Source organism: Scyliorhinus canicula, chromosome 4 (assembly GCF_902713615.1).
Source record: "Scyliorhinus canicula chromosome 4, sScyCan1.1, whole genome shotgun sequence".
In the NCBI taxonomy this organism is placed as follows: domain Eukaryota; kingdom Metazoa; phylum Chordata; class Chondrichthyes; order Carcharhiniformes; family Scyliorhinidae; genus Scyliorhinus; species Scyliorhinus canicula.
In genome coordinates, this window is record NC_052149.1 from 104,486,878 (window position 1) to 104,500,081 (window position 13,204).

Consider the following 13,204-nt stretch of genomic DNA (forward strand, 5'->3'; position numbering starts at 1 on the left):
CTGTGTGTTCACTGGTCATCCTGTGTGTCAATCACTGCCTGTCTGCACACCATCATATACTTGTGTGTATATTATGACATGGTGAATTTGGCTAGGATGATCACAAGAGCCTTCACATCAGGTGTGATTCATCAGACTTCCCAGGCGCTTTTATCAAATCAAAGTTTATTATAAAAATGTAGTTAACATATATAAATGTCAGCAAGAATTTGTTATCAATTACAAACATAAAGAAAACACAACAGCTGCAGTAATTTATGGATATAACTCTTAATGAATCCCCCTTAGTAGCTGTTCCAATTCAAAACAAAATCCAATAAACCAAAACCCCTTTCAAGGGCGTGGCTCAGCACACTGTAATCTTACTTGAATGAGACTGGTCCTTTCCCTGAGATCTAGTTCCAAACAGCAGATTCAAAGCTCCTTCCGGAAAGCAAATCTATCTTTAAAGTTACCAATGCAGTTTGCCACACCCAATGTGCTTTCAGTTCCCTGGAACAGCTTTAAAATGAAAATAGGGAAACACTGATTCTCATCTGCAGTCGAAGGCAACAACCCGAAACTGAAACCCAAACACTAAAAACCCCTCTCGCCCCTCAGCCATGGCCCTGCTCCACCCACAAATGACATAACTGAAGCCATGCTACAAGTCATGTGGTAAGACCACTCTTAAAGAGACTCTCACATGACACTGTTAATTGTAGTTTTATAGTTATACTACAACCACTTTCAAAGAAAAATTAATTGAAATTTTTTTTTTAAGAGACCCAATTAATTTTTTCCAATTAAGGGGCAATTTAGCGTGGCCAATCCACCTACCGTGCACATCTTTGGGTTGTGAGGGCGAAGCCCACGCAAAGACGGGAGAATGTGCAAACTGCACACCGACAGTGACCCAGAGCCGGGATCAAACCTGGCACCTCGGTGCCGTGAGGCAGCAGTGCTGACCACTGCACCGCTGTGCTGCCCCAGAAAGAAAAATTAATGAACCCCTATTGTACTTTCTGTGCCAATTTATGTAATCCCGCATCCTTTGTTTTAAAATAAATAAAGATTGCCACATGAGGGCAGCAAACATGCAATGGTTGTGAGCAAAAAATATTTTCAACTGACTGAAACTTTCTAGTATTCTGCTTGCTGAACCTACCTGTTTGCTTATAGAGGATAATCTCATCTGAAGAACAATAATAATTAGCCCATTTAAAGAAAAGTCTTTTTCTGGAATATATTTATTCAAAAGGCAGAAACATCATACTGTATTTTAGCATGAATATGCAATACTTTATTTATAAAGTGTCTTTACTTTTACCAGTCAGTCCCTTGTTTATAGAAGCTGCATATTTTATGTTATTTGTGGGAGTTTTCGACAGAGAGATTTGTTTTGATTCAATTTTTATTCCGCTATATATGTTGAACCTAATAAAATCACTGATATGATCTGATTGTGGTGTAATTCTAAATTATCAGCTCATAACAAGTCAATTCCTTGCAAACATTTTCATGTCAATTTTACAATGTGGTGGTAATCAAATACTGTTGATGTTGTTATGTTACCTTAAAGCAGCTGTTTGGGGTAATGTTCCAAATTATGCTCTTGAGTTGGACAAGCTCACTTCTGTCAGGTAGTTCAGTTTCTTTGCCAGATTACCCAGATGCCTAGTATTACTTTTCAGCAGTTAGATCAGACACGAACGAGCTCACAAAATTAAACGAGGAAAGTCATTCAGACCGTGCAGACTCCCCCCAGCCCCCCACCCCCACCAACTCTGCCATGTGAGACATCCAATTATTTCTTAAAGAATTCCAGGGTGATGCCTCCACTTCGCTATTCAGAAAAGCATTCCGTGCATTAGTCACTTTTTGTGTAAAAGAACGTACTGATAATAGTCCCAAATTTGACTTTAATTAATTTAAATGCGCGTCTTTTCATCCAATTCTCAAAATTTAGTTTTGAGGTCATTTTCTAGGATTACCTTTGCTGTGTTGTCTTAGACCAAGATTCTTTGTCTTAGACCAAGATTCTTTAGTCCTTACCATAACCCAAACCTCCCAATAGGAGTGCTTAACCTTGTGGCTGGTCTCTGAATTACTTACAGCACCCTCCAGTGTTCTAGTGGCCCAAACTAGATACTAATAATAATCTTTATTAGCGTGTCACAAGTCGGCTTACATTAACACTGGAATGAAATTATTGTGAGAAACCTACCTTCCGGCACCTATTCGGGTACACTGAAGGAAAATGCAGAATGTCCAACTCACCTAACAAGCACGTCTTTCGGGCATTGTGGGAGGAAACCGGAGCACCCGGAGGAAACCCACACACACACGCAGACTGCACACAGACAGTGACCCAGCCGGAATCAAACCTGGGATCCTGGAGCTTGTGCTACCGTGCCGCATATGGGGTGTGATTTACAGGCTGCGCCCTGCCGGGATCAGGATGGAGCACCGCCGGGTAATCCCGTGACAAGCCTCTTTCGAAATTTATGATGGTCATTATGTCCCATGAGATTTAATGAGATCTCATGAAATACCAGCTCTAACCGACCTCTAGCATCTGCGGAACAACACTTTGGTGGGGAGGGGCGGCATCTCCCAGGAGATCGGAGGCCCCTGGCTGGTTGGTCCTTGGGTAGGATGGCACCCTGGCACTGCTAATGCCACCCAGCCTGGTATCCTGGAAGTGCCACCTGAGCACCCTGTCAGTTGTCCCAAGTGCCAACCTGGCACTGCAAGGTGAGGGGGGGGGGGGGGGGGGGGGGGGGTGTGGCTTGAGCATCCCCCATCGAGTGAATTGTTGCATTTGGGGGGGGGGGGGCAGCATTGGAGGATCGAAAGATTAATGACACACCGATTTCTTCTTGCTGCCCAGGATGGTGAGCCATCTGCCCAACAGGCCGAGCAGGAGGAGCTCCTGAGTGCAGGAAATGCAACTGAGTATGGCCTTGGCGGGGCGTTCCCACCAAGGCCCGAAAATATAATAGCGTTCTGATGATACCAGCACCGGGAACGATCCTGTTAAACCCATCCAAAACGGGACTCTCGTTTTCGTTAGACCGCGTCTACGGTGCTTGTGGTATGGTCTGGCCAGGATGGTATACAATTTGACCATGTCATAGGGTAGCACTTTATTTACTTTGTTGGTTGCTGCTCCGCAGTGTTGGACACAGTAAACATTTACTTTACTAAGACTCAAAGGTCTATATTTTGGCATTTAAACAATATTCAGTGACCTGCATTAAATTCCATTCGTCATCATGCTGCCCTTTTCGCATATTATTCCCATTTGTTTTTGAGCTACCTCAACAGAATAACTATACTCATTTATTTGCTTGCTTGCATGTGGCCTGTTTGCATTGAGTTTCTGAATCCGAGTCATTGATGTAAAATGCAAACAGCCAGTGATCTTCACTGATAAAAATGTTGAATGGGAGGCTAGTTATGGTATTTCTATTTAGTGTCACTCCATTTCCCCTCCATCCTATCACAGACTTAACTCCGTTAAAAAGTACTTGCCTAAAATTTAATAAAAATTCTACTAAAACTCCTTTAGATTTCTGTGCTCTGGAGGAAAGAATCCACTTACCTTGCACCTTTGTTCATAACTGTGGTTTCTCCTGGTATCATCCTGATGAATCTATACTGTATTTTATCAATGGTTTTAATGTCCCTCCTAATGAGGGACAATTTTTTTCCGGCAGGACACGGCCGGTAAATCACGTCCCATATCTAGTTCAGGCCACTAGAACACTGGAGGGTGCTGTAAACAATTCAGAGACCAGTAAGGGGTGAGATAATCTCGTTTAAGGCTCGGATGGAGGGAGGCGAGAGAGGAGCAGCAGCAGCTGATTGAGGAAATTTTTGAAAAGTAGGTGGATAATCCGATTCCAGATCTCCTGGTGAGGAGAAAGGAATTACAGGCAAAGTTTGACCTTCTGTCCACAGGAAAGGTGGTTTGGCTGTTGAGGCAGGAGAAGGGGGCCATGTATGAGTATGGGGAGAAGGCCAGCTGCTTGTTGGAGGGCCAGCTCCGCCGGCAAGTGGCTGCGAGAGAGATTGTTTGGGTTTGTGATGTGGTAGGGGAGTTGGTAGTGGCACCGGAGCTGGTGAACAAGGCATTCAAGGAGTTTTATAAAAGGTTGTATAGGTCGGATCCTCCGGAGGATGAATTAGACATGAGGGAGCTTTTGGCATTTGGAGTGTCCTAAAGTAGGGGAGGAGGAGAGGGGAGGGTAGGGTTGGAAGAGCCAGTGGGGATAGAAGAGGTGCGAGGGCTGATGGGGACGGTGCAGACAGGTAAGGCATCAGGGCCGTATTGTTTCCCGGTGGAGTTTTATAAATCATTTTTGGAGACGCTGCGTGGCTGTTGGTTGGGATGATTGAGGATGTGTTGGCTAAGGGAGCACTGCCGGAGACAATGGAACAGACACGGTGCTTAGTACTGCTGCCTCACCGCGCCAGGGACCCAGGTTCAATTCCGGTCTCGGATGACTGTCTGTGTGGAGTTTGCACTTTCTCTCTTGTCTGCATGGGTTTCCTCTGGGTGCTCCGGTTTCCTCCCGCAGTCTAAAGATGTGCAGGTTAGGTGGATTGACCATCCTAAATTGCCTGTTAGTGGCCAAAAAGGTTAGTTGGAGTTACCTGGTTACAGGGATAGGGTAGAGGTGTGGGCCTAGGCAGGGTACTCTTTCCTAGGGTCGGTGCAGACTTGATGTGCCAAATGGCCTCCTTCTGCACTGTAGGTATTCTATGATTCTATCCATTTAATTGTTGCTTAAAAAAAAGGATAAGGACCGTTGGAGGGCGAGTCGTGTGGGCAAGTATCTCTGCTGAATGTGGATGCCAAAGTTTTGGCTAAGCTGCTGACGCTTAGGTTGGAGGAGTGGATCCCAAAGGTGATTGGGGAGGATCAGACGGGGTTCGGAAAGGGCAGGCAGTTGTCATCGAACATGAGGCGTTTGTTGAGTGTGGTGCTTTCTCCGGCAGAAGAAAGGGAGTCGGAGTTGGTGGTGGTGCTGGATGTGGAGGAGGCTTTGATCAGGTGGAGTGAAGCTAATTGTAGCGTTAGGGAGATTTGAGATTGGGCGCAAGTTTGTGGCGTGGGTTAAATTGCTGGACAAGGAACCAAAGGAGAGTGTGCGTGTGAATGAGGTACTTTCCATTACATAGAGGAGTGAGGCAGATGTGCCCTATGACCACCCTCTTTGCGCTGGCCATAAAGCTCTTGGCCATTAAGGTGAATAGTGGAAGATATAGGGGGATGTCAGAGGTAGGTTCTTTACCCAGAGAGTAGTGGGGGCATGGAATGCACTGCCTGTGGAAGTAGTTGAGTCGGAAATATTAGGGACCTTCAAGCGGCTATTGGATAGGTACATGGATAGCGCTGAGGTGCTCTGATAAATGGAAGGGGATAGTGCATGGTGGGGGTTTAGAATGGAGCATAGGGTGTCTCTGTATGCTGATGATCTGTTATCTCAGGCTCTTCGGTGGTGGATATAATGGGATTGTTTAGGAGATTTGTTTTTTCTTCAAGCTATAAGTTAAATTCGGTAAAGAGTATTTTGTGGTGTCTTCATGGGGCGGGGGGGGTTGCCATTTCGGGTGGCAACTACCCACTTGAGATACTTGGGAGTGCAGGTAGCTCGGGAATGGGCCTGGCTCCGTAAGTTGGAATTTTACAAGCCTGGTGGGTAGGGTCAAGGTGCATTTATTGAGATGGGACAGCTGTCCACTATTAGTGGTAGGCCAGGTGCAGGCGGTTAAGATGAATACCTGCCATGGCTTTTATTTCTATTTCAGTGTCGACCGGTCTTTTTGCCGAAAAGGCTTTTATGGAGTGGAACAGTTGATTTTGTGGTTGGTGTGGGCAGGTAAGTTGCAAGGATTAGGAGGACAGTGCTTCAGAAAGGGTAACAGCCAGATGGTCTGGCCCTTCCAAATCTGATGTATTATTATTGGGCAGTGAACGCGGGGAAGGTGTGGGGTTGGAGTTGGGAACCGAAGGCTTTGTGAGTGAGGATGGAAGCAGGCTCTTGTAAGGGGTCAGGGTTGCAAGCGCTGATTGCTCCTGCTCGCCCCAGGGAAATATTTGGGGGGTCTGGTGGTGGTGGCCATGTTAAAAATATGGAGGCAATTTCGGCAGCACTTTAGGAGAGGGGCAGGGTCAAAGTTGATGCCGATCCGAGGGAACCATGGGTTTGAGCTGGCGGGGATGGATGCTAGGTTTTGGGGATGGGAGGAGTGAGGGGTGATGGAAAGGAAGGACCTATTTCGCGAAGAGCAATTTGCGAGTTAGGAGGAGTTGGGGGAGAAGTTTGGGATCTCGTGGAGATAGTTTTCAGGTATATGCAGGTGCAGGATTTCGGGGGAAAAAAGTCTTTCCAACTTTTCCAGTGGAACCACCCTCCTCGATGTTGGAGGGGGTGTTGTTGGTGATGGAGCTGGGGGGGTGTGTTATCTCGGCGATTTATGTGAGGATTTTGGATGAGGATACGGTGCCTCTGGAGGGGGGTTAAGGCCAAGTGGGAGGAAGAGCTGCGGATGGCGCTGGAGGAGGGATTGTGGTGTGAAGAAGTGCTGTGGAGGTGAATGCTTCATGTGCGACGCTGGAGATAAAGGTAGTACAAAGAGTGCACCTGACAAAGTCGAGGATGAGCAGGGTGTTGAAGGCGTAGAGGATACTTGTGAGGGGTGTGGGAGGAGCCCAATCACGTGCATATGTTCTGATCCTGCCCTAAGTTGGAGAAATTTTGGAGGTTGTTCTTTAGCACCATGTCAGCAGTCGTGCATGTGGATTTAGAGCCCAGTCCCCTGTGGGCCATATTTGGGATGTCGGACTTGCCAGAGCTGCAGACAGGAGCGGGAGCAGATGTTTTAGCCTACACCTCCCTGATCGCTCATAGGCGGGTCCTGTTGGGGTGGAGGTTGGTTGTTCCACCCTGTGCCTCGGTGTGGCTGGGAGATCTTACGGAGCTTTTGTATCTGGAAAAGGTGAAATTTGCTTTGAGTGAGGGGTTCCATAAGAGATGGGGTTTGTTTGTACTACATTTCAAGGAGCTGGTTACTGTCCGTTGTTAAGAGTTGGGGGGGGGGGGGGGGGCAAATTGGGGTGTTTGGTTGAGGTTACATGGGGAGGTGGGGGGAGGCTGGGAGTTGATGCTTTTTCTTTGCTATGTTGTGTGTTTTAAAATGTTAAAATATCAAAAATCTGAAGAAAAATATATTATAAAATAAACTAAAACTGACTAAAACTATGAAGGGGGAAGCAAATCAAAAACGCCTTTCTATTTACGGATAGGTGGTGAGATGAAAAAAAATGTGCAGTTTAAATTAACACCCCTCTTGTCCATAACACGAGGCATTAATATTATGTGTTGTTCATAAGTCGCTGCTGTACGCAAATTGGCTCGGCATTTGCCTACAAAGCAGCACAGTTCAAAATTAATTCAATGTTTGTAAAGTGCGTTGGCATGTCTGGAGCTCCCTGTTCTCTTTTATCTTGTTGACCTGCTTTTTCACCATTGCATTCCCTTTACATATCACTGTTTTCCTCATTCTCATCACATTCTCAATTAACTTTGGAAAAATGAAAGTTCATGTAAATGTTCAAAACTTTTGGCTTGAATTAAGATTTCAAGAGTTTGTCATTAATTGACATTCGAAAACACAGAGGACATAGACTGGAAGTGATTGGCAAAAGAACCAAAGGTGACATGAAACAAAGTGGGCGAGATTCTCCATTAGCTGATGCCGAAATCGGGGCATGCGATCGGGCAGAGAATAGCTTCCCACGCCAGAATCGCTGCAGGCACCAGTTTGATGCCAAATCGCAATGCTCTGTCACCTCGAAAACAACATCAATGCGATGTACGTACTTTAAACACTGTTTGCATGTCATTAGTGGGCCAACATGAGATTCTCCACTTCTGATGGGTTGAGATCCCGCTGGCACGATCCACATGTACTCTCAGAAATCATGAACCTGGCGTGGTGGCTGCTGAGCGAGAGAGAGAATGCACGGACAGTGTCCAACACTGCCACACTTCGCCGACAGTCGTGCCACTATCCAGAGGGCTTCTGCCAGGGCTGCAGTGAGAAGTGGGGGGTGACCAGGAGGTGGGCTATGGGGTCGGGGTGAACGGGTACGCAACACCATTACCACAGCCGGCAAGGCAGCTATGCAGCTGCGCATGCCACTGACAACCCTCTTTAAACCTGGTGCCCTGGGCCGTATAGGTGACCCCCCCCCCAAAAAACCTCCTTTGGAGCCCCCTATCTCCAGCCGACCCATCAGCTATATGGGCTACTCCAGCACAACCTGCCCCATCTTTTCAGTGTGTGTGTGTGTGGGGAGTATATGTTTATGCGCAGCTGCAGCTTGTCAGCCTTGCGACGAGTGTCCATCACGGACCTGACGAATCCCGCACCATTTTTCATGGGATTCAATAGTGTTCCACATCGGTGCTAGTCCCTCACCGTAGCGGAATTGGCGCAGCTGCGGTGCCGATTTTCCTGTTGGTGTCAACTCTTAGTCGCAGAAATGGAGAATCTAGCCCAGTCATTTTAACCATCGAGCGGTTAGGCTCTGGAATGTGGTAGAGGCAGATTCAATCGTGGTTGTCAAAAGGGAGTTGGTTAAGCTTTCGAAGGGAAAGTATTTTCAGGGTAGGGGAGTGGGACTAACTAATTGCTTTTGAGCATAGCTAGCACACGATCAATGAACCAAACTGCCTCCTGTGCTGCAGCAATATGGTAATTCTATGACCATAGCATCAGAAAGTTTGCTTACTACAACTATAGCTGCCCCTCTTGAGAATTTAGGAGTTTAAGTTTAAGAAATTTTAGACCAACTTTAAAAATAAATATCTGGATTCTTGAGGAAATTAGAACGAGGAATTAACTGCCAAGTGCAGCCTGTCATTATTGGCATTTCTAACTATCCCTGAGGAAAATTAATATATGGTAGTAAGGGGGAGAAATAGATTATCATCTCTCTATTGGATAATCTTGTTATGCACACCTATTGACTAACGCTGCTAATGGATTAAACTTCCCAGTTGTTTGAATAGGTCATTTCAAAACACTTGGCTTCTCGCCTCTCACCCGTGGTGGGTTTGGTGGCAGGAGAGAGTGGAGAATCTTGCATGAGCCCAGAAGTCAGAAACCCGCTGGCGTGAAATCACGTTATAATTCTCCCAATAGCGGGTCAGTCTTCCCACTGGCTGGCGGCATGAATGCAATTTGCTTTTCATGAATGCTCAATAAAATGGCTATCCACTAACATTCTATCAGGCCTTCCAATCTTACGTCTGACTAGCGTGAAATTATGTTGGTCTAAAACCCGATTGCTAAAGAAGGTCAAGGTGGTTCTCAGTTTGCACGATATTTCCTGGTGAGTGCAACAAAGCCCTTCTGCCAGAGTGCTGCACTGCTCCTGATGCTGTAAGTCACTCTGCCAGGGCAGACCGATTGCTGCCTTCCCTCACCACTTTGAACTGATATTCGTGGACAGCACCGTGTTACTGAACTGCTGAGCCCTCCCGTGTCACCGTCTTGGGTGGGTAATGCACCTCGGCTTGGGGAGTTCAGGGGTATCCTCCTGCCTGGTGCCACACACAAGTATCTGATCTGGGCAGAACTATGCTGTGGGACTTGTGTGGACCCGGGGGTGTGGTGAAAGGAAGAGAATGGGTGAGGATGGGCAGGGGATGGCAATGGCAGGCAGAGGAGCAAGGATGTGGATGAAGAAGACGAACAATGGAAGACAGAGGGAATACGGAGGCGAGGGAAGCTAGACTCCGCAAAGCTCCATAAAATTCTCAGAGGGATAAAAGGGGTACCACATTGTTTACTGGAAGGGGATGCAAGAAGACTCCCGATGCACTGGGTAATGGTTCGCATGGGACATGGGCGCCTCTCAGACGATGGGCTTGCGGGGAGGGTGGATGAATTGAGGAACAAACCTGTTGAGGATGCTTGCCGTTTTACTCTGGCATCCCACATGGTCTGGCGAAGACCGATGGGCTGGAGAGAGTTCGGAGGGTGCAGACTGGTATTTGAATATGGCGTGGGATCTTCAAACCCGCCAACTGACATGAGGGAGGCGAATCAGCTGTTTGCCTGCCAGTTGATTTGGAGAGGAACTCGCCAGTGCATAATTAATGTGGTTCCAAACGTACATTTTGGCGCAGGGACCTGCTATTTCGGCCAGTGGGAAATATGCTGCTGTAGCTGCCCGCCCCACCACGTAGACTCAAAAACTGGAGATTCCTGCACTTCATGTTCTGCCATTTCTGATGATTAATTGTTTTGTATGGCATTTCAAAGAATATAAGAGGAATGCGGTGGCCGAGTGGTATTGTCCAGAGACTCACGATATTGCTCTGGGAATTGGGTTTGAATCCTAACATGGCAAATGGTCAACATTGAATTCTAGAAAAATTTGGAATTGTCGATTCTTGTAAAAGCCCATCTGGTTCTCTAATATCCTTGAGGGAAGGAAATCAGCCATCCTTTCCTGGTTTGGCCTACATGTGACTCGTAACTGCACGCTGAAATGGCCTAGCAAGCCACTCAGTTTAAGGGCATTTAGGGATGGACAATAAATGCTGACCGAGCTGGCGACGTCCACGCCCCTGAATGAATAAACAAAATCTTTATTTTAAGCCACAGATTAATTTGGCAAAAATTGCAATAGCACGTTAAATATTGGGGCACTAAAAATTAATTTTACTGTTTTTTGTGTTGCAACCGTTATACATCTCTGCCTTACAGTTCTGAATTCTGAAAAAATGTGGTCAGTGTGCTCCAAATGCAAAGCAAAATCTTGTTGTCATAAACATTGTCACAAATCTTTATTCTAGCCGAGATATCTGCTTCAGTAAAAACAAGTCCTTAATTTGTTTCTTTCCTCTCCGACAATAGAGATTTTCTTCCTCGGGGATCAGGCATTGTAACCAGACGACCTCTGGTTTTGCAGCTGGTGAATTCCAACACAGGTACTGTACTGTACTGAATATTACTATTGTATGCTGTGAAGTTCGTAATTATTTGCCAAACAAACCTTGGTGTGTGTGACTTGGATTTAAAAATAAGATTTTGACTCCCATTGCATTCAATTAGGTGAGGAATATTAGCTCCAGATGCTTTGACTCTTTACATTATTCTTGTAGGTAAATATTAGCTTCCTATGATCTTGAGTATCTTTACTAGCTCTGGTACCAAGACATGTTTCTGAAAATGAAAAAAATTAAAATCGCTTATTGCCCCAAGTAGGCTTCAAATGAAGTTACTTTGAAAAGCCCCTAATCGCCACATGAGCCCCTAGTCTGGAAATGAGCCCAGGAAACAAATAGAGAACCTTGCTATTAACTGTCATTCCTTCCATCTTCAAAGATCAGAAGTGCATAATAACATTGGTTCTTGATTTACACTATATGAGTTTATTTTAAAATGATAATCATCCTATACAATCGGGACATATAACATTTTACAATAGCTATCAAATCAGCTATCAACCAATAATAATCACTTAGCTATTCTCTGTAGTTAACTTTCACCTTTCTAGTATTCATTTATTGTTGTGTTTCCAATTATGGGAGTGAACTGGTCTGATCTGTATCTCTGAAGATTGCAACCGGTTTGTTTAAACTCGGTGTCGCTTGAACATCTTCAGTTGTTCAAATATCACTGACCACAGTTGCTTCCTGCTTGTGAATATCTGGCAGATACAGTTCTCCACATAGCTGAGAAAATTATACAGTACCTGCTTCATCCTTCATTGTCCAAATTTGGACACACAGATGACTTGTCCGGGCACAGTTTTAACTGAAGCTGTCCTGTGACTGAGTTAAAGGAGCAACCTTGGAATCTAAGATGAGACAAATGTGGATTGTTATTGCCACAGTTCCTTCTCAAGCTTTTCGTGATTGCTACAGACCTTGAACATGAACTGGAGGAGGTGCAGGAACGTCTTCAAAGCTTAGATTATTCTACTTGTATTAAGTAGCATACCCAGCCAAGTAAATCTTTGGAATGCCCATCCTTTTAACAAATTTTGCATGGAACGGTGTCACTTTCTCTCCCTCTGTCACTATTGGCGATATCCCTTGGTGACTTCATTTGTATTTTATTCCAATGTTATAACTGCTATATGGTGTGAGCAACTTTTTTAAACAGCTGTGCTCATCTTTCGTGATCTCTGTAGCTTTGATATGCTTAATCTTCCAATTTCTTGCTTTTACCCCAACTCTCACTCACTGTTACAATGTTGTTGTGGCTACAAAGACAGGTTTCTCACCCAAGTAGCAATACTTCACAAACGTGGCAGGAGACTATTTAACTCAACTCCGTCAAGTCTGATCCAGTCCAGCCCATCTCCAAATCTTCATGTGTCACTGTAGTAATCCACGGGAGGCAGGAGTTCCTTCACCACACCAATATTTATTTACAATAACGATATTACAGGAGCAGCTACAAACAGTGCTGCTAGCAGTCCAGTCAACTTAAGACTGCTCACAAAGCCTACACAGGTGATTATCTGGGCCCCCTCAATGAGCTATCATTGAGGGAGCTCATACCCCACTTGGCCAACCAATAAAGCCAATTGGAGTTCATTACACCCCCCCCCCCCCCCCCCCCCCCAAGGTCTGAGGAATTCCTGCCAGCTGGCATTCCTCTGAGCTTCTTCCTGCTCCTCATGTCTGGGTCTGTCACCTCTGTGTCGTCCGCCGGGTCGTTCTCTGAAGTGGGCGGGGTGTACCTTATAGGTGCCCGTCTTTTCCTTGACGACTTCCTTGGAAGTTGTTCTTCCTCCTCCTCGGGGAGAGGTGTCGCGGCGGCCTCGTCGAGTGTGTCCATCTCCGACTCTGATGACTGGATGACGGGGTCTGGAGAAATTGCTCGGGGCTGGGTTGTGGGTATCCTTTCCATCTGGGCTATCCCAGCTTGAGGCGGTCCTGCTTCGCCTGCCTCCAGGTGTGGTTCCGCTGCCCTTATTTGGTCTAGGTGTTTCTTCAGCACCTTACCTCCTATTGAAACCTCATAGGATATGGGCCCTGTTTGGGACTCTACCGTGCCTTTCACCCACGTTGGTCCATTCCCATAATTCTTGACCCAAACCGGTGCCCCCACCTGGAAATGTCTCTGCTGCCGACTATTATCATGCCCCCTGCGTTGGGCCTCCTGTTGTTTCTCCACTTTCCCC

General features: G+C 46.1%; 1 protein-coding gene across 5 annotated transcripts in view; it reads left to right on the plus strand.

The window, feature by feature from the left end:
- The window catches only part of dnm3a (dynamin 3a), a 338,917-nt gene that overhangs the window by 53,850 nt on the left and 271,863 nt on the right, over positions 1 to 13,204 (plus strand). For 4 of the 5 annotated variants that reach the window (XM_038794962.1, XM_038794965.1, XM_038794964.1 and 1 more), the window contains exon 2: positions 10,924 to 10,997. The exons of the other annotated variant lie outside the window; for it this stretch is intronic. In XM_038794962.1, the coding sequence (XP_038650890.1) occupies positions 10,924 to 10,997 (74 nt within the window). The remainder of the gene's footprint in view (positions 1 to 10,923; positions 10,998 to 13,204) is intronic. 5 annotated transcript variants of the gene reach the window in all.